The 22,332-nt window shown below is 39.8% G+C and overlaps 1 protein-coding gene across 1 annotated transcript in view; it reads left to right on the top strand.

Moving 5' to 3' along the window:
• The first annotated feature begins 16,060 nt into the window (after positions 1–16,060).
• The window catches only part of NOX3 (NADPH oxidase 3), a 38,934-nt gene continuing 32,662 nt past the window's right edge, over positions 16,061–22,332 (top strand). Inside the window, exons 1-4 of the mRNA XM_040598938.1 lie at positions 16,061–16,105; positions 16,767–16,862; positions 17,065–17,175; positions 19,021–19,105. Of these exons, the coding sequence (XP_040454872.1) occupies positions 16,061–16,105; positions 16,767–16,862; positions 17,065–17,175; positions 19,021–19,105 (337 nt within the window). The remainder of the gene's footprint in view (positions 16,106–16,766; positions 16,863–17,064; positions 17,176–19,020; positions 19,106–22,332) is intronic.

The raw sequence follows: 22,332 nt of genomic DNA, 5'->3' as shown, positions 1-22,332 counted from the left end.
AGAATCCTTGCCAGTGCGAAGTCAGGCAGGTTACATGAAGCAAGAAGTAACATATTGTCTAGCCCTCTTTTTAAAGTCTTAGGTATATTCAAGATGGAATGTTTTCTGTTTTTTTTTTCCTTTGTGTGTCTAGGACTATGAGAATGATGCTGTTTAGGATAAGGAAAAAACTCCAACACCTAAACCCCAACACTTGTAACAGGGGACAAGGAAAAAGGGTTTTAAAATACCTTGGCTAGTTAGGAGTCTCCTATTGTGGTGGTCATCATTAAAGAAACAAAAGTAAAATAACTGGAAAGACCTGGGGCCACTTAGACAAGAAAACAATTGTACATGAGAACTTAATGACTTTCCTTTATGGATTACATGAGAATACTAAGTATATATCATGGGAAAATATTTACAAAGTGTAGCTCCATTTTTCCACCCATCGTGGGCAGTTTTGCAAAATGACTCTTTTGACCAGCTTTAGATGTAGGACAAAAATTTAATTTCATGAGCATCTTGGCAAGTGGAGCAAGATTTGCAGAACAGACCACACCACTACTAATGGGGGCCAGGCTATCAATTTTTCTGCATTAAACTATACTGGTTGCAACTAAATTAGGAGAGAGCTTTAAAAGCATGTTTATTGTATTAAGAGCATTGTGGAAGCCATTAGTAAAAACTATTTTCCAAAAGTAGTAAGTAATATTTTCAGGGAGGTTTGGTTTTTGGTTTTTTTTTTTCTCTGCTTGTTTTTATTTAAAAAGAAATACTCCTAAAAAAATTTCTGTTGCTTAGGAGTACATTTGTTCCACAGGGACTTTGATTTCAAGTCAGGAAAAAGCAGCAGCAGCTGATAAATTCCTATGTGCATATTTTTATGCAAATATCTCTAGTAATCAATAGGGAAAAGTGATAAAAAAACATATATGCTCTAGAAACAGAATTATTTCTATATAAAATGTTTTCACAATTTCCCATGAGAAGACAATAGTTTTAAAAAGTAAGTTGCAAATGCCATCCTTAATCTAAAAGGAAAGAAAAAAAAAAACATGGCAAATTTTGCACCATATATTCATGAAAAACATAGAAGTAAAGATTAAAGGGTGCGTGCACTGTCAACCTTGGAAACAGTTCCCATTAATGAAATATGTGCACAATTCTAGCTACTGCATTGAAAATATGCCTCCATGACAGCATCTGGTTTAGCACTCCCTGTCATCTAGTCACCAGGTTACCGTCAGGGAGAGCAGCTACTCCATCACCTGAGCATTTTAAGTCTCAAGAGCTTTAACTGAGCCCAAACACTGTCTGTGTTTTAATGCCCCTGCTTACCCAGGGGATGCTGCTGTGCTTTTTAGGATCCTCCCTCGAGTTTCCTCTCAAGAGACACTTTGCCTTCCTGTCTTGTTCCTATCACCTAGTTGGTTTTATCACTATTACACTGTAACACAAATTTGTCCTTTGCCATTAGTCCTGTCAAACCTGCGAGCTGCCTGGTTTCCACTTCAGCTCTCCAGAAGGCACACCATAAACATGCATCACATAGGGGAACGAAGCCAGAGGTAGATGCAGGTGCACCATAGATTGCCATAATGGATTATATTTGCTTGCATCGTTACTTTTTACTCAGAAAGATAAAGCTGCCAAGTCATTCAAAAACAAACTTCCAGAAAACAGCACAACTTAGGCTATTTTAGCCTTTTCAGTTTAGCCATTCATGTTTAGGAATACACGCAAGAAATTTGTGGCTTCTCTGCCCTGTCTTTGAAGACACCTGCAGTTTAACAAACACACATTAAAGAAAAGTCAGACTTTTCCTGCATGGCCTGTTCTCCAGCTTACTTCCCCCCTCCACACACATCTCCATCACCTTGGGACTCTTTTTCAAATTATTGCATTTGGTCCTGTTTTTCAGTCCAGTCTCTTTGAGCCACCTTTCTTCAGACGAGATGCTAATGCACCTTCTTCCATTGCAGGAAGCCAGTGAGACGTACCCAGCCTTGCCCAAGGCTTGATGGAGCACTTCCAGCTCATGGTGGTATGGAGTATTCATTTGCACAACTTGAAGCCTATCAGATGCATACTATTTTGCCCAAATACAAGGCAACCTTGAATCTAAGGCAGTCCTCTCTGTCCAACAAGCAAGAGGGAAAAAATTACATTATAAAACAGAACTGCATGTGGCCCTCCTTCACATACGCACCTTCCCTGTGCCACTGCACAGCCCACTTCTTCTGCAGTCTGACTCCATCCCCTATCCTTCTCCAGCAGGTAGGTCATGGCTAAGCAGGAAGCTAAAGAAAATGCATATAATTTGAGTTCCTCCTCTCACAATGACATTCTGGCTCATAGGGGACCTATGCAGACAAATAACCCTTAGGTTGACATCTACAAATACAGGGTGAGCCATATCTTTCCAATCTTAATTCCCTAGAACCAAAATCTGGCTTTATGTCCAAGTTAAAATGTTGAAAAATCCTTTCTCCTTCTAGACCATCCTTAACCCCTAAACTGTTGTGGTTTAACCCAGCAGCCAGCTAAACACCACACAGCTGTTTGCTCACTCTGCCCCAGTGGGATAGGGAAGAGAATTGGAAAAAAGGTAAAACTCGTGGGTTGAGATAAAGACAGTTTAATAGGACAGAGAAAGAAGGGATTAATTAATAATTATGATATAAGAATATGCAAAGCAAGTGATGCACAATGCAGCTGCACACTGCCCACTGATGGATGCCCAGCCGGTTCCCAAAGAGCAGGCTGCCACCCCCAGCAGCTCACCCCAGTTCCCAGTTTTACTGTTCAGCATCACACCATATGAAATGGAATATCCCTTTGGCCAGTTTAGGTCAGCTGTCCTGGCTGTGTCCCCTCCCAGCTTCTTTTCTACCCCCAGCCTCCTCACAGGCAAGGCAGTATGAGAAGCTGGAAAGTCCCTGACTTAGCATAAGCACTGCACAGCAACAACTAAAACAGTGTGTTATCAACATTATTCTCATCCTAAATCCAAAACACAGCTCTATACCAGCTACTAGGAAGCAAATTAACTCCATCCTAGCCAAAATGAGGGCACTGTATAGACAGGTTCCTTAAATCATTGTCTCAAGCTCATCAGGTCAGGGTGAGGTCAGATTCACATCCTTCATTGTCCTTTGGGCGAAGAGCAGGTAAGGTACAAAACAGTTCACCCTCAGTCCATCTCCTGTGATAATAAAACACATTAGTTTTGTAGTAATTCAGTATGTATTCAGCTAAAAGTACATTCACACTGAATCTAATAAATACTTGGAAAATCATGAATTCTTTCAAATGAAAGAAAATTTTAGGCAGAAATTCTAAGACCAGTTCAATATTAATCGGAAATTTATCAACACTTGGCACAAAGAACCTCCTACCTTGACATCTTGCATGCACTCTTCAAATTAAAAAATAAAAATAAAAAATCAAAGTGTTCACAAAATTCTTGAGGGAAAGTCAAAATTAATAAGCAAACACTGTCATGATTATGGAATCTTTATCAGGCATAGAACCATAGATGCCACACAGTTGTAGTGAGGTGTGTTACATTTATCAAATATATCAAATGATAAATTATTATTTGGACATAAAAACCATTGTAATTTGTAAAAAGAATTTTCTATTAAATGAAAAATTCAGATTGTGAGTTGGTTTTTATTCCAAATTGGATGAAGAAACAATTTTAATGATACTTACCTCCAAAGCTGCTTAGGACAGTTAAACTAATTATATGAAATATAAGCAGCTGGGTTTGACTATTTTAATGTAATCCTTGATAATTTTTGTTTTCAAAGAGAAAAATAGAAATTGAAAATTCCAAAATTATAAAATGTTAGTTTAACGTGTCTTGAGTATAAAATACCAGGTAAACAGATACAGTCACATTTAATATCTGAATTTTGATCAATATATATTGGACCAAATAGTATTATCTGATGGAAAACTGAATACCAACAAATTTTCTGATGGCTTTGAGGATCAGAATTTGGATGAAAGAGAATGGAAGTAGAAAAAAATGCACAAACTGGCAGTCAGTAGATGTTCAGACAGTGTAATTTACATGTACAGGAGACAGAGGGAAGTCATTAAAGGAAAAGCAAATTATGGGATAGTGTAAGTCAAAATCTGTTCCCTTAGAACTTTAATTAGCTACCCTCATCATTGCTTTTCTCTTGTAGGCACTTCTGCCCCATCTCATTCAGTCTATACCAGTCTAGTGCCACAACTAAATTCAGGGATAAATTACATGTTTTAATAAATACACCCATTCTCTGACAGGCTCAGTCTACAGCTTGTCACTCTTTACATGATGTTTCTAAAGTTAGGCCATCCTTTGATGGAAGACTCCCTCTCCTACCACAGCCCTGATTTATTTGTCTTGGAAGCATGATCTGAGGCATGCTCCTTATGTTTTGTGGAACCACACTGAAAATTTCATAGCAGCAAATATTTACTTTTAAGGATTATTTTATGTGATTAAATACAACAGTGCATACTGTTGTACACAGCATGATTTATACGGTGTGTCTGACATGACACATTTCATACTGTCCATACCGTTTCAGCTTTCCGTGTACCATAGGCTGTCATTTGTAGGTTTGAGTTAATAGTTCATTCATACGTGTAGAGCACTTCATGTTCCTCAGCAATCATCCTGTGATGTCTTTAAGGTCTGGAAAGCATCACTAGATCAGTTTACACTTGATTTATATTTTCAGGGCTGTCACCACAACAACAAGGTCTGGGATGTTGCTTATTTATTTGTCAACTGAAAGCTGAGATTCTTGAACACTGTTCCTGGGCAAGGAGTGAAAAATATTTGGGACTGTGTGCAAAAGTTTTTCAAAGGACAGCATTACCTTCAGCCCTGATCTTTGTGGCCATCTTCTCTATCATTGCTGATTTTTCTACACGATTTTTGACTACCGGCTGTGGATGCATTTTCTTGTATTGATTTTACCAACGGTATAAAGCACACTCCTGCTCCTACTCAGGACTCCCACAACCACACAGCCACTGCCTCACTCAGCCAACTCACTGCAACAGGAATTCAGAATGAGTCAGTTTTCTGCTCAAAACCATGAACCTTTTTGAAGGCAGAGCTTGCCAGGAAACAAAGCTTCGTCTTGTGCATACAATTTTATTCTTAAATATATAGAACAGCATTCAGAGTCCATTTTGTTTGAAATGGCCAAGGCTGCAGGATGCACCAGTGCACAAGTGTGACTGGTGCGTTGTCCCCAGGCTGGGCAGGGAACAAAGCTGCTCCCTACACAGCAGACCCTGCCCCAGTAGCAGGTCCCAGTTGCCAAAGCATCAGCCATAACGTCAGGACAGGGATGCTGGAGCAGGTCTCGCAAGGTATAGCAGCAGTTTCCCATTTAACAAGTATTAATAATACATGGAGGGAAAGGACTTTAGAAGACAAATAATGGAATAAGCAATAAATCTCTTGTAATCTTCCTTCTTGTTTCTTGCTGCCATTCTCTCAAGTAATCTACCAAATCTCAGTAAAAACATTTGGGTCTAGTGATAACACATTATAACTTTCTGCACTATAACAACAATTAAGACTGCAGTTTTAATGTTCTCATATATGAAGAATGTTTCATCTTTTTTCAAAGCAACAGAAAAAATAATAAAATTCTTGTGAACTGCTTATGAGACACAACCTGTTCAACAGTTGCTGTGACTCTTTGGCAAGTCACTTAATCTCCCCTTCTGATTTTTCCTTTTATAATAACTTATCTTCATCCTAGCGTTTGATATACAGACTAAATAGAAATGTTTGACAGTAGTTCAAGTATGGCAAGAGCTACCAAAAAAATGAGTATTTTTTTGAATGAAAAATGCATTATTATAAAAAAATACTGGATTATAAAATTATGGAATTATATAATGAAATACATGTTATACAAATACTATCAATAGAGTATTGAAGCAAATGAAACAGAACATTTTAACTGAATTTCTGTTAAAACAATTTAAAATTAGCATGATTTGTAAATAAGTTTCCCTTAAGGTTTTATTTCTAAAATATAAATTTTAAAAATGTTGCTCAGTGTTTAAATTAATAGCATTTTACTGATAGCCCTTTAAGTGTCTTTTAATTTCTGTATTCTCAAACCATAGGCAGTTGTTGGAACTTTTACGAGATCTGAAATGAGCAATATTTGAACATAAAAAAACTTTAATCTCTTCTGTTTTAAAGTACTATATTGGGAAAACCTTTAAGAAAATTGAATTCATTAGCTTAAGTTGTAACTACAATATAAACAGGCATACATTAAATACTATAATCACCATGTCCTTGTGGTTACCTTTATGCTTATACTTACAATAAGGTAAATTTACAGCTCCACAGAAATTGCAGGCAGCTGAAAGCCTTGAAACACTTGCAGTGTTAATCTAAATTTAGAGCAAAATGATGTAAGAGCTGGACTTCCCAGAGCCCTGGTGGAAGGGTGATGCCTGTGGAGAGCAGGCATGGCTGGGGGAAGGCACAGGGCCAGGGCAATGTGCTGGTGCTTGTGGTGGTGATGGGTCAGCAGGGACATTGCTGGTCACTGCCTGGCCAGAGGAGGTGGGAGCTGATGGTGCAGCTTGTGCTGCTTTCTTGAGAAAGCATCATGGCAGGAGACCAGCGTGCATATGGTGGGGAGAGGAGGAAGTCCCCACACCTTGCCCAAAGGAGAGGAGAGGTGAGAAAAGAGCATAACCTGGTCTGCTGCTTTCTTCTCCATGCTGTCTCAGACCCCTATTGATTGGGAATTACTCCACTACAGGTGAAAATTAATGAAATCGGATGCTTATTAGAAGTGAATCACTCAAAATTTAATTTCAACTGCAAGGACCAAATCATGAGGTGTATTAAACATGTGCAGCCATGTGGCCCTTTGGGATGGATTTGATGTCCTAAAACTTCATTGCTTTGTCCACAGCATGTTAAATCAAATGTGTCACAAATTGTACGTACAAGACTTTTTACCTATGAACACTTGCCATGAACTGTTGAAGAAGTCTGACATAGGACTAATTATTCTTGGTTGCTAAACTTCCAGGACTTCTAGAAAAAGTTTAAGGGAAGGCATAAAGATGTGGGGAGAAAACGCTGAAAGGAGCAATAAGGCATCACTTGGAAACCTTTGTTCACAAGGGTACTATTGCTTAGATTATGAAAATACTGTTTAAATGTCTGTCATCCTCCCACTTTGTCTTTATTCATTGTTTCTTCGCCTCTTCTTGGTGTATTTGATCTTTATTCACCTCCCCCCCTCCCCACCTATGCCTCTTCATGGCTTCTTCTCACAGCAAATACACTTTATAGACAGTGCCATCAGCTTATTTGAATTTAAGGTAATGGAAGCAAATAACATTTTAGTGGCAGAGAAATGAGTCCAGAACACTTACAGCTTATGCTTTTATATATTGCTATACTGCAGTGTTAAAAATGATGGCCTGTAATTACTTTAACATACAATTTCCTCTTTGAACATACCAGAAAATGCTTTCTACTAGGTGAACTCTTGGCTCTTGACCTTTGCTCATGTGCGCAGTTGTGAATAGCCATCTGGAAAGGTTGCACGTATTGCTAGTCTTCCTGCACGCGCATATGATTGCTGGCACCAAGGAGTACATAGGAGTAACCTTTTAATGCTCCTATGCTGGGCAAACTGTATTTCATTTTTAATTTAATATGGAATAGGATTTAATAATAATCTACGAATGAATTTGGGAAGGAATATAAAGTCTAAATGAGGAGAAATCATTCACCGAAAACCGTTCAGATAACATACAGTTTTATCAACTCTGGTAATTTTACTACTATGCAAATGAAGAATTTGCATGGTGATGTTTTTTGGAAAAATGATTTGTAGAACACAGTCTTAAAAGCATACCTATATACAAGTCCTTATATTCATTTAATGAAAATCTTTATGCATGTCATTGCTACTCATTTTAAGGGTATATGAAGCCACTTAAATACCTATGTTTCCTTCTTATCATTGTTTTTGGTGTATACAGTAAAAGAATTTAAGACTGCATCAACCAAAATTGCTATAAAATATTCCACTAAAAATATTCAATCTGGCACTCCAAAACATTTCATCCTCATAAAAATGGACTGCTAATGGGATCACAAAGTTCTGAATAAGAGCCAGAAATAAAATCAGACTAATCTAATAACTTCTTCATGAAAATTTTAACAAAAGACTAATTAATTTAGTTAAATTAAGTATGCTTATAGTCTAGAGTAAGAAACTTCATAATGCTCCTTTCACTTTGTTCTAGTAAACTAAGTGGAAATCACAGACATCACAAAATGTCTGAAGTTGGAAAGGACCACCGGAGATTGCCCGTCTAACCTCCCCACTGACAGCTGGGTCACCTACACAAGGCTGCTTGGAGCTGTGTCCAGATGGGTTTTAAATATCTTCAAGGAGGGAGACTCCATACCATCTCTGGACAATTTGTGCCAGTCACCCTCACAGTAAGAAAGTGTTTCCTGATGTTCAGAGGGAACCTTCTGTGTTTCAGTTTGTGCCCATTGCCCCGGTCCTGTCACTGGGTACCACTGGGAAGAGTCTGGCTCCATCTTCCTTGGACCACCCCATCAGGCATTTATACATTTTACATATTGATAAGATCCCTCTGAGTCCACTCTTCTCTGGGCTGAACAGTCCTCAGCTTGTCCCCTCATGAAAGATGCTCCAGTCCCTTAATCATCTTTTTGGGCCTGACAGATTCATTCCAGTAAGTACATAACTTTCATGTATTGGATTTGTGTGGCAATGTTTTAGGAGTGGCAGGGCTACAGGGACGGTTCCAGTGAGAAGTTTCCCCTGTGTCAGATGGAGCCAATGCCAACCTGCTCCAAAACAGACCCACTGCTGGCCAAGGCCAAGCCCATAGCACCTCTGGGATAATGTATTTAAGAAGGGGGGAAAAAAACCTGCACAAAATATTGCAGCAGAAGAGAGGAGAGAATATGTGAGAGCAACCATTCTGCAGACACCCAGGTCAGTGAAGAAAGGTGAGTAGGTGCTCCAGGCACCACAGCTGATTCCTCTGCAGCCTGTGGTGAAGACCACGGTGGGGCAGGCTGTGCCCCTACAGCCCATGGAATTCCATGGTGGAGCAGACACCCACCTGAAACCCATGGAGAATCCCACACCAAAGCAGGTGGATGCCCAAAGGAGGCTGTGACCCTGTGAACCCATGGAGAGAGGACCCCACACCACAGCAGGTGGATGCCCAAAGGAGGCTGTGACCCCATGGGAAGCCCGCACTGGAGCAGGCTCCTGGCAAGATCTGTGGTCCTGTGGAGAGAGGAGCTCGAGCAGTTTGGCTGGCAGACTTGTGACCCCATGGGGGACCCACGCTGGAGCAGTCTGTTCCTGAAGGACTGCACCCCATGGGAGAGACCCACACTGGAGCAGTTAATGAAGAACTGTAGCCTGTTGGAAGTACTCACATTGGTAAAGTTAGTGAAGGAAGTCTCCTGCAGCAGGGACCCCGTGCTGGAGCAGAAGAGTGCAAGGAGTCCTCCCCCTGAGGAGGAAAGAGTGACAGAAACAACATATAGCCCAGAAGTGGACCTGGGACTACAGATGTGTCTCACCAGCACTACTAGGCAGAGGGGAAGCATCATCTCCTTTGACCTGGTGGCAACGTGCTTTCTTAATGCAACCCAGGAGGCTGTTTGCCTTCTTTGCTATAAGGATGCATTGCTGGCTCATGGTTAGTATGTTGTTCACCATCACCCCCAGCGTCTTCTCTGTAGTGCAAGTCAACTTTTCCAGCAGTCAGCCCCCAGCTCGTACTGGTGTCTGGGCTTATTCCTCCCCAGATGCAGGACCTGGCATTTCACCTTGTTGAACTTACTGGATTCCTGTCAGCTCATTTTTTCCACCTGCACATCAAACCTGTCATCTCATCATAGAAGGCTATCATGTTGGCTAACCAAAATCTCCTCCTTGTAAAAGCCATGCTGACTGCTCCTGATTATCTTCTTGTCCTTCAGCTGTCTGGAAATGGTTTCCAGGAAGATTTGATCCACCATCTTCCTAGGGACTGAGCTGAGGCTGACCACTTCAGGTTCCAGAGATCTTCCTTCTTGCCCCTCTTGAAGACAGGAGTGATGCTTGCTTCCTTCCAGTCCTTAGGAGGCTCCCTCAACTGCCATGACCTTTCAAAGATGATTGAGAGTGGTCTCAAGGTGACACCTGCCAGGTCAGCACTTGTGGGTGTGTCCCCCATTAGGTCCCATGTAATTCTGTATGTCCAGTTTGTTTAAATGTTCCCTAACCTGATCCTCCTCCACTGATGGTATGCTTCCTCCAGGGTTTCTTGCTTGACTCAGAAGCCTAGAATAACTGAAGGTCAGTCTTACCAGTAAAGACTGAGGTGAAAAAGGGATCGAGTTCCTCAGCTTACTATGTGCTTTGTCACTGGCTCTCATCTCTGGTCTGCTCAGCCCTGGAGAGCCTGGAGAAGATTATGTGTGTGCAGTAGCGTAGGGAAATTGGTTGTGTGCTGATGTGGAACCTGAACAACCCTTTTATACATTTTGAGTGTTACTCAATACTTTCTCCAATCTGTTGGCAATGCCTTGCCTCTGGATTAGGTGAAAAGCCAGCTGGTAGCTGTCTTCCCATTTTGTCACCTCACCTGCCAGAGCACAGCCCTCACATTCCCCCTGTCGTGGGTTATACCCAGCCTGGCAGAGCCTGCCCCCATAAAGGGCATCCTGTGAGCACCGTCCTGCAAAAAAGAATCACAGATTGCAGATCAGGGGACTTAGTAGTGGCACCAGGTACTGGAAGAGCTGGAGGGAGGCCAGCTGATGCACAACTTGCTTGTACTGTATTAGGAACATATGAGACAGAGACAGAGGCAAAATATCTCACCTATTATGGGATTTTTCAGGGATTTAACATAACGGATGCTACAATCATCCCTTTTTCCTCCTGCTCCTTGTTCTTCCCATTGTTCATCTTTAACCTGTTTTCAATAGCTTGCTACCTACAAAACACCTAAAAGGAAAATTCAGCTGGGTAACCTGTGGACACTTCTATTTGTACAAGATTTCAGCTGCTTTGAGGGGTTGTTTTGTTTTATTAAACTGGAAAACAGCTCATGTGAGAAAACCAGCATTTTGCACATATAATTAGGAAGGTAGGATAGTCTATTTCTGGAGATGCACAGTCAAGCGCTGGGAGATTTTGGCACTTACTGAAACAAATAGCTTTTGAACATCTGAAATTGCTCCTGAATATATTTTGATTACAGTGTGAGCATGGTAATAAAGGAGTCCCCTGAGAAAGAAAAGATTCGGATTCAAATATTAATATCGTTTGGCTGGGAACTGATTATCTCCCAAGATAGAGCTGTTAGGTTATTGACAAACCTTTCTGCTGGCTTGTGAAAAGAGTCAGAGCTGGGGTTGCCCTCTGCAAGCAGGGTGCCAAGCCCTGCTTCAGGCAGAAACAACAGTTGTTCCTACCCTGGTCAGTGACATTTACCCTTTTAGCCTCCGTGTGACTTATCCCAGACCCTGTGCATTTTGCTGTTTTTTTGATTCCTTTTCTTGACTCCTGTAGGCATCGCTGGTGTACGTCCAGACCCTGACACTGCCCATCAGTGAGATACCAGTACCAGGTCTGCTAAGACAGGGAAAAGAACTATTTTTACTGCATGGTGTCTGTTTTATTGCCCTGCCTTGTGGAGTGCAAGAGGAGCTGGACCTACAACCAAAAGACTTTTCTTTTTAACAGGGGTTGTGAAACTTTATTCTGCTTTTCTGGATAAAGACAGAAGTCTTTATCTTCATTTTCTGCCTTGTGACCAGTGACAGGGTTTGTGGACCTAGTCAATATTTGCTATACCATTGCTAATTCTGCCATCTGCATCACAAGTGTTTTGATAAGTGCATGATTTTTTTGTTGTTGTTCAAGCCCACCTCTGGGACCAAGATATTTAATGTTTTATTAAAAAATAAACACATTGTTATAGAAAAAAAGCTGTCAATGAGAAGCCAGATGCCCTTGAAGTCTCAGTACTCAGTCAGCACTCTCCTCCAAACTGCACACTCTTTCTTTTTTAATTTCATAAATTTTAGAACAATCTGATGGGTTTTGAATCTTTGGCACTGACAAGGCTGATATTACATTAGTCTTTTAGAGTTTTAGGGATTTTTTGAATGTTCTCAAACTGCAAAACTGTTTCCCCACCCATAATGTGAGTATAGTTCATTAAAAAATAATCCATTAGCATCAATGATGTTAAGTAAAAAACCCCAAAAAACAACACTCTAAGAAAATCTCTAAAAATTACATAGCTGTTTTTGTGCTACTAGTCACTCAGCCACTGTTTATAGAAATTTGACAAGCTTTTTCACAAGGCTAGAACCGGAGCATTGAAGAACAACCAAAGCTGAACCTTGGCCTCTATTCCTTCAGAACTGTCTTTAAAAGAAAAAGAAAAAGAAAAAAAAAAAAAAGAAAAAGAAAAAGAAAAAAAAGGAAAGTTTGCACTCTAATCAGCTTCAGCAGTTTCTCTCTTCATAGAAGTTGAATGGTTTATCACATATATGTCCAGCTTCTTCATCCATTCAACAGAGACAAATCTGCCTCTCACTTCTTAAACTTTATTGGGAAACATTATGTAGAAATAATGTAAAAATTAGAGAATACAGCAGTGCCACCATTTTGTATGGTCTAATACAAAGTGTACACTCTGATATAGTCAGCAATTAAATGGCTGTCCAATGGTCTGCAAAATTTAAAGCACTCTTATCCTCTGGACCACTTGTTTACCCATATCCACCTCTATATGTAGCATAGTGAAGCTTATCAAGTTCATCTGGGTTGTTAACAGACACAAAGTCAAGCACACAGGAAAACTACCAGAGGGTTAGGGCAGAGTTAACTGAAGTGATTTTGCCTTTGAGAAACAAGGCATGCATATCTAATAGCAAAATTACAATAGCCTAGCAAAATGAAATATATATAGGTATATGTGTACAATCTCATGCTAATAATTAATTTGTCTTGTAAAGGGTAAGCACTGTTGAAAGTACTTAAAAAAAATTACTAACAACCTCAGATACAGGTTGCTGTCAAATAGAATAGAACTAACTGCGATAGAGATCCGTAGCAGTAATTGATATAAACATTGACATTAATGCTGAGATACTTACATGGAAGAATTCAGCATCTCATAAACCTCTTTCCATGCAAAAACTGACCTTTTAAGCTAATGACAGAGTTGCCTGTCTCTTGCATGGGAACTCAGCATGCCCATCACTGCTTTTCCGCCCAGCTGCCAGAACAAATCCCTTTTCATCCTTATTCTATATCCTTTTTAGGACAGTTGCAGCTCACGATAATGATAAAACAATAACAAAATGGAATAAATTTAGTTCTTTAGTCAATAAAATGTCCTTTCCTAAGTCTTGTCTGAATACTTTGTGCTAGAAACTGGCTGAGATCACTGCAAATCAGCATAATAAAATGATGATGACCAGTTCCTTTGTAGAAAATGAAGCAATAAAGAGCTTCTGTGTTAGCTTTATGTTTTTATTGATAGATACCATACTGGAGACCACACACATTACTGTTATATAGGAGAAAAAACGCAGCCGTTTCAACGGACAAAAAATAAAGAGATTTGATTCATCGTCTCCTTTAAGAAAACTGGCATCTGGACCACATGCACTTCAAAGTCAAATGCTGTAGTGAGATGTGCTGCTTTGAAGTACAGCTGCTGATCCAGACAAATTTTGGAGCCTAAACCAGCATATGAATCTGCTGTACTCTGAAAAAAAATCTATTTCAGATGCCAGTTTTGACTCATTTTAGAAAATTGCTGTCTGGATCGGCTGAACTTCAAAGCAGAACATCGCAGTGCAGCATTTCTCTTTGAAGTGCAGCTAATCCAGATAGTGGGTTTTCTCCCCTCCTCCCTCTCCCCTCCCCCCCACCCTTTTTTTTTTTTTAAGTAGTTAAAATTGGCATCTGACCTTACCAGTATTTCTCCTCACCCTCTGCTCATTCTTCTTCCTTTCTCCCTTATTTCATCTCCTTTTGACCTCTCCAAAAAAATACAGCAATACTCACTATCTTGTTAGCTCCTGCATTACCGAAGCTACTATAAAGAGGGTGGTTGTGGGAATAGCCTATATCAAGTCACATAATGGACACTGGCCAATTGCTGCACATGGCTTGTCATAAAGTTTGTTAATAAATCATGCTTAATTTTATCATGCAAGAAAGCTCAAATAAAGCTCAAAATAAATCCCTTGTAAATGTTTGTATTCAGAGTATTCATAACCACATTTCCATGGTTCTGCTAACTCATAATAATGGCCATTAGCACTGGTTTAGAAAGCAGTTGAGCTTAATAGCATTTCAACTTTAAAATTTTTAAGCTATTTTGTCACAGAAAGGTCTCCTTCACAGCCACAACAGGAAAGCCTTAAGCAAATGGTTTTACTGGGGAAGGAACAAGATTACTACAGGCAGAGTCTGCACAGCTTCTGGCAAGGGGAGCAGTGCACTCACCAGGACAGGACAAAAGAGCAGCTAAGACCTGGTCAGCCAGGAGGACCTTCCTGCAGAGGAGCTGACCATGGTTCAAAGCAATTTCTTCCTTACCCCAACTGCTGCCAGTTCCATGACATAAGGGAAGCCAAGGGTAAGGGATTTCCCTCTGGAGAGTGCAGAGAAGTCAATAAATTATTCTTCTCTCTTTCTAAAGGCAAATCAGAAAATGTGCTCTTCACTTTGGATATAATCATGGTGCTGGGTGCTCAAATAACCACCTACTAAAGAAGTCTTAGCCAGACTAACAGCATTCTCCATTGCACTGGCCTGTCAAAAGGTTTAAATCTTGCTGAGAGGTAGTGAATCCTGCTGCCTCGTTTTTGCAGATGGCTCGTGAGATCCTCACAGGAGTAAACCTCCAAGGGGGAGGAAGCAGGCTAGAACAGTCCTCAGGACAAACCCAGAGGAACAGAAACATCTGGGTTTATAAATAAAAACAAATCCTGGAAAAAAATAGGTAAGCTGTAGCACTGGACAGTGTTTGTGGATTGTATTTGGAAGACGTTTGTATTTCCTGAGCATCTTAAGTTCTGCCAAAGCAACGTCACTTTGCAGACAAAATGTGGGAGCAGGGTCTGGAGCACATGGAGAGCCACAGCACCTGCTCGGCGGCTCCAGCCACATGCACAAGTAAGGGACGTGGTTTTTCCTAACCCCTCTGTGCTCAGACCTCTGAAATCGGCATCCTCTCCTCACCTCACAGATCATGGGTGAAGGCAGCTGATGTTTGTGAGGCTTGAGAAAGCAGCCCAGGAGGAAATTAATGGTTACTTCTCTCCTCCGAGCAGGGAGGGAAGGAAGTAGGATTTGTGTCCTTACACCAAACAATGTAAATAGAGAAAGAGAAAGTAACTGCTTGTTTTATGACTGCAGCCAAATGAATGAAAAAACATCATGCGTTTTAATGTTGTCATAATCTATATTCACAAGAAATCCAGACAAATGTTAGAGCACCCTTCATTCTGACAATTCCCAACTTCTGAGTGATTTTGCCACTCCCCAGATCTTTTAGCTATATTCCCGTCTTGTACACACATAAGGGAAGCTCCCATTTACTACTAAATTAAAAGACTAATCATGAAGAAATGTTGCAGTCTGTTCAACTGCAAAGACAAAGCAAAAAACCCCTACCAAAATACATGCTAGCACAAGAGGACAATTTAATGACAGCATCTCTCATTTGCTAAGAAATAACTCTGGAGAGAGAAAGGACTGGACAATGACCAGCATTTTATTTACACAGGTCATGAGACATGTCACTTGGGTGATCTGTTCTTGTCAGGCAGTTCTTAATTAGAAAATTCCTAGAGAGAGCTCCTGCTCCCACTAGGTGCGTATTAAAATCTAAAGACAAAAGGAGTTAGTAGAAAAGCCTGAGGAATAGACAGAGAACTCAGGTTACACTGGAAGGCAAGAGTCAGCTGCTGCTAGCATAGGGAGAGAGACTCAGGATGGGATGCTGGATTTTGAATGAAAAACTCTCAGTGCTGTTATTAGTGAGTATTTTTAGCATTAAAAAAATCTAATTGGATATATATAAATATTTTAAGCTTGTTTAAAAGACATTTTATGGTTTGCTTACAGTAATACTCCCAAGCTTAATGTAAAACTTGCTATAAAATATTCAGCAGTCTTTTTATAACTACTCTTAAAAACAATTTAAAGTCTTACTGTTTTATTTTTAATTATTTTTAAGTCCATGTGCTTTAGTTTTCAGATAAAGGGAACAGGCATTTGCATTTGTAATTGAAATTATATTCTGAATTATTTTCAGAGGATTTGGTGAATTGAGTATGGGGGCAAAGAAAGGAATTTCCTCAGCTCCTAACTCCCTCCATTTCTAGATTTCTTTAATTTTAGCTTTTATTGCCTTCTTAGAGACCAGGCTAAGCCCTGTGTTTAAGATCAAGTTTACCATCACACAGTAAATGTCATCTATAACCTCTACTGGGGATGTGGGGATAGGACTGTAATCCGGCATTTGCTGAAAGATAGCCTCATTCCAGCAGGCATTTGTGAGTTCTGTCATCTGTGATCAAGAACTGCATTGCACACTGATTTTTGAGTATCTCTCAGATACTTTTAAAACTATAACCATTTTATATGCATTTAAAAATACTGTAACTGTCACTAAACTGTAGCCTGTCTGCTTTGCAGCTGGTGTGGCTTGGACTGAATTTCTATTTGTTTATGGATACCTACCACTGGTATGAAGATGAAGATGCTTACATTTATACACGGATTATGTTAGGAGTAAGTATAAGTTTGATAGATAAAAAAATTCCACAAGAAGAATGTATGCATAGTCTGATTTTATTGACATCCTTCATAATATTTTTGATGCTTCAACAGTAATTTTCCCATATAAGAGTATTATTTATTGTAGTATTTTCCTTCCTTTGCTCTTTCTATACCAAGCCTATAATTTACTTTCTTTATATTGTTATATGTACAGTCAACCCTGGCTTGGGCAAGAGCTTCTGCAACGTGCCTTAATTTTAACTGCATGCTAATCCTGTTACCAGTCAGTAGAAACCTTATTTCATTCTTAAGAGGAGCAAGCATTGTAAGTACCATTTCTCAAATAGCCATATTATCCTCCCTTTTTCATTTCCATAGTTCAACAGTATTATCCATATCAAACATTTTCCAAGGAATTTTAATTTTTGACAGAGTAGTCTGTACACTATTGCCTTGTTATTACTATTTAAACTGTCAGCATTCAATGACTGAAGAGAAACAAATGGCTTGTTTAACACAGTGCTCTAAATGCAACACTGATTTTGGCAGTCACTGCATAGCATGGTGTCATGAAGAGAAAAGTGAGGAGCTAAAAAAAGGGACACAATAATGCAACTTGGCCAAATGGAGAAAATACATATCCATCATGTGTATCCTGTGTAGCTGCAAAGTGAAAACCAGAGTGACAAAATGTACAGATAGATATATAAAAGTTCCATAAGTATAATAAGGAACATGTTTAAACCCTTCTGCCTGTGTGGCCACTACTCAGGTCTTCCTTTCTTGTCAACATGGTTTTTTTAATGGAGTGGTCATCTACTCAGAGGAATTTACATTAACCTCGGCATCATGCATAGGAAGTACTTAAGGCTTTAGCTCTACTAGCTATAGCTTCAACTTGCAGTGAATTATTATAGTCAGAGCAATTCCAATACCACATGTTTGGGTAAAAAATCACCGATCACTTCCTGACTCCAAGAACAACAGGAATTTAGAATTGGCAACAATTTTTTTTTCTTTTTTTTACTGTTAGCTGGTTTTTATTTCAATTCTGCCTTGGTGGTTTTTTTTTTTTTCAGAGTTAGAGTTACATTTTAAGCAGTATTTAGGCTGGGAATCAACAGTTTTATAAGTTTGAGTACAGGAGCTAAGCATTTAAGGAAAAACATCTTGTTGGACTTCTGAATCAGTTTGTGAATTAACATAAAATGCAAGCATGCCCACTTAGATGCTGAGTAAGAACTCAGAGAACTGGAACTCTTCTCACAGATAATATTTTGCTGTTCTGGACAATACTGTGCTCTTGAGGAGCATGGTACAGAGGAACTTGACTGGATCCAGCACGGTCATCACAGGGCTGGATCCAGTGACTCTCCAAGGAGGTGCTGTGTTTTAGCATTGCACCCCGCAGTGCTCCAGATTTTTGGAAGATTTATTAGCTGTGAAACAACATGAATAAATTTCAGGAGCTTTGGCATGGCACTGTGCCAGATCAAGCAAGCAATCCAGACACCCGCAACACCATCCAGAGACTGAACGAGGTCCGTGAGGGCTGTCTAGGTTCCAGCAGAGTGTGTTACTTTTGGCTCGCCACAGCCCACCCCGGCCCCAGGCTGGCTCTGTGCAGAGGCACCCAGCCGGGCATCAGCACACCACCATCCAGCACTTCCAATAATGGGAAGACGGCTCAGTAACACATAAGCTTCAGCCACCTGAGGTCTAGACAGCCTCACCCTCCTGGGGTGTGCATTTCGTGAAAGCAGCAAAAATGTTTTCATTGCAAGCTGGCTTTGCCAGCCATTCAGCTGTGCTCGTGGAGCTGAGCCTGAGCTTGCAAAGCAGTGGTGGCCCAGTCTGGTGCCTTTGTACCAGCAAAGGAGTTGATCACCAGCCCAGACAAACCACTCATAAAACACAGGTAAATGTAGCGGAGTTTTATCAAGCCTGTTTTTGAAACCCTGCATAGGCTGAATAGCTTAAGACACCCTGGAGTGTTACTGTTCCAAAAACAGTTACCTGAGCCCCAAAATTAAGGCTAATCCAAAACTTCCACTGAATTCCTTCAACATTCCATTTTTAAATGTACTGAACTCCTTTCTTCTCCTCTCCAAAATGTGAGTTGCAAATAGTAATAGGAATGATATAAAACAAGTCCTGTTTTTTCACCAAGTGCTGTGGAGGAGCACTGAGGAGACAGCTTGACAAAAACATCGCATTTCACAAGATGGTTGCCTATGGAATAGCTGTAAATGCAAGTAAGTTGGTTGTTTTTTCTTTCTTCCTTGCCTTTGAACTGTTTTGAATTTCACAGTGATTCTGCCTAATGCTGTAATCCCCATCAGCTCTGAGACATGCTATTTTAGTGCAATCATTTGGTGACTGCAGCTTTAAATAGGTGTAGGAGTCCTGTCTGATTAACCATTTGCAACCTTTTTTGCTTGGGAAAAGTTTGACTGTTAAGTCAATAAACTTTCAACCCGAAGAGCAACTAGTAGTTGCCATTCAGTTAATGTGACCAACCTATGTGCTCCTAACATTTAGTGTAAATAACTCTCATTAAATACCTGAGAGTAGGTGTTCGGGGAGATGGCATAGTATTACAGTCTGATTTCCTAAGGAAATGGTGCTTATGAGTCACACTGCTCATCTGTCCACCATTACATCTTCAATACTTTTTCAGCCAGGTAGTAAATTTAATTTGAACTTGAGGCAAGCAGCTGTCTCAAAAACATTAGATTAAAAAATTAATTTTTTTTTCATATGTGATGGGTACAGGGAACTAATGGCCCCCCTTGAGGGAAAAACTGCATCTTGAGATCAAAAATCATGTGTTCTGCTGGTCCTAGTGACTTACCGAGCTATATGTGTTCATTGGCCTGGTGGGCAGAAGACATGGCGCCTTCCTGTTCCCCAAGCGGTTAAAAGACCTGGAGAATAATGAAGCTTGTAGGAATTCAGAGGACATGAGTGGAACTGGAGATAACATCGGGAAGAGAGCTGTGCAGAGAGGGAAGAGCAAAAGGGAATATGAGGAAGGACATAAGCACATAGAGATGGAGAGGTATCTGGGACAGATAGTTCTTATAGAAAATGTGAAGGAGACACAGGAGTTAATCAGAGTTATTTGCAAGCATAAGACATTGTAGCATAACAGTTCTACCCCCAGGCTGTCAGGGTGGACTATGGCCCCATTGTTTTTTTTCAGTCTACTTGAGGGAAATGCTTTTGCATGTACAGGCTGTTAATGTCCCATGCAGTGAGAGAAGAACATGAAGTCAGGATTGCTATCAGTAATCAATAGCTAAAATTTGTCCATTGTATGTAGTGCTAAGGAATTCAGAGGGGAAGGCTGATGGATGAGAATGTGCATCTTACAGTGTGTTATGATGATTTACTTATCTGTCATGTCCATTCATTTATCAGAGTTCAGTTTCAGCATAAAGCAGATTCTTACGGAACGCAACATCGCTTCTTTAATTAATAAATCAACCCCGGAATGTAAATTAACCAACTTCTACTTGGTGTATAATTTGTCATGCTCCAAAAAGAAAGCAAAACTGCACAGTCAAACCTTTTATGTTTTTGGTTTTATATTCATATAAAAATGTTTGCTAGTGCATTAAGATGGACAATTTGGGAAGTGCAAGTCTATCAGAAAAGTGATTACTTTATGGCTTCAGTAATTCCAAGGAAAAAGACACAGGAGCTGATGTGAAATGACACAAATCACCTTTATTTAATTCTGTCACTCTGTAAAGAGAAAGTGTTGTTGGGTTGTTATTTGGGTTGGGGTTTTTTCCAAAATATAAAATGGGACAAATACTTGATAAGATATTCAAGAAAGAAAAGAAAATACAGGGAAGTCTAATGAACAAAGCACGACAAGTTATGAACTCATGCTTCCCTAACAGACAAGTGAGAAACAGCTATCATAGTTGGGAAAACACTACATCACTGTATAGTCAGACTTGGGTGAAGAATGGTGAGAAATTCAGTTGCCTGAAACTAAATTTTAAATTAATAAAAAAATTAAAAGCTACAGCACATAATGTGACAGAAAAGCAATGTTGCAGAGTAAAGAGGTAGCCACAAGTATGTTGAGTCCCTTTTTATAAAACCTAACACTGTTAAAATGATGGGTAAATAGATGCCAATGATCAAGAGCATAAATGTGGCAGCAAGAAGTTAAACCAATTTGAAGTTCAGATCAGTAAGCTTAGCCTCACAGTATAAAACCATAGACTCCTTTATTATTAGAGTAACATGTATTCATCTTAGCTTGCCAGGTGGTGTTATTTCCAGCATATTTATTTAATAGCATGCTAAAAATAGTGCAACATTAGTATTGTCTGGCTTCTAACAGGCAGCCAGCTCAGCTAAGGTGCATGTGGCCTTGGAAAAAGTACATCTGTACCTTTAATTTTTCATCGGCTCTAATACAAATTCAAGAGCAGGCTTTAATTGGTCAGGTCATAAAGGGATATAATTAGAGACTAGTGGGAGAGGGAAGTTGGAGGAAGGAGAGAGAGTAAACAATGCTATCTATAATCAAGGGCATCATTGAAAATTCAGTAAAGGGAATTCTGCTTAGTTTGGCTTCCTGCGTTCTGCATGCCTGTCTGTGATAAGAGCTGTCTGGGAGTTATTCACCCCCTAATAAATCTTCCTTATGGACCTGTAACTCTGCTAGAATAAAATCATAGTTTCATGCACTCTCAGTTTGATCAGTGCAAATCATTCCATGTTTTCTAATGCAAGAAAGACTTTTCAGTTGAGAGGCAGTTGTCTGAAACCTAAAGATACCGACAAGAGATAGTAAATAACCTTTTGTACAACTCCTCCCTCTTACTGTATAGCTTTTACCCTCTTAAGAAAGTACATTCATGTATTTTCTGAAGTGGGGAGTGCTGGGGGGTGGGTGTGTGTATACATATTTTTTTATATATATACAATGCATATTTTAAAGAACAAACTGTTTCTTGTGTTGTTTTGATGTTTGCAGGAAGGTTATATTTCTCCAACAGTCTTTGAATTATGATATGAACAAAGCTTGAGCAATTAAAGTAGGGGAAGGACAGTGAGGTTCTTTGTAGTTAGGCTGTTTAAAATGGTGGTTCCTGCTCCTTAAATGTCCAGCACTGTGATTTTCTTTAAAAACATGCAAAATGCAGACAGAAATATAGTGATGCCAGGTGTATTTGGATTCTGACAAGCACTGAAAAATCTATTGCTAAAAATGCTAGAAAAACTTTCCATTTTCAGCCACGTTTTGGTAGTGGTAGCTATGTGAAGGGCATTGGTGATCTGAGTCACATTTTTGTGTAAGTGATGAAGTTCTCAGGGAAGCAGATGCTTATCTTCAAAAGAGGTTTAGCTGCTATCTCAGTGTTGTACTTCCAGAAATTACAGGAAATCAAATTTCCATTAAACTGCATTTTTTTTCAGTCAGATTGTTTAAATCCAGACTTAGTGCAAGTACTAG

The sequence above is a fragment of the Falco naumanni genome, chromosome 6, assembly GCF_017639655.2.
Source record: "Falco naumanni isolate bFalNau1 chromosome 6, bFalNau1.pat, whole genome shotgun sequence".
NCBI lineage: Eukaryota > Metazoa > Chordata > Aves > Falconiformes > Falconidae > Falco > Falco naumanni.
This window is presented reverse-complemented; position numbering and strand designations above follow the sequence as displayed.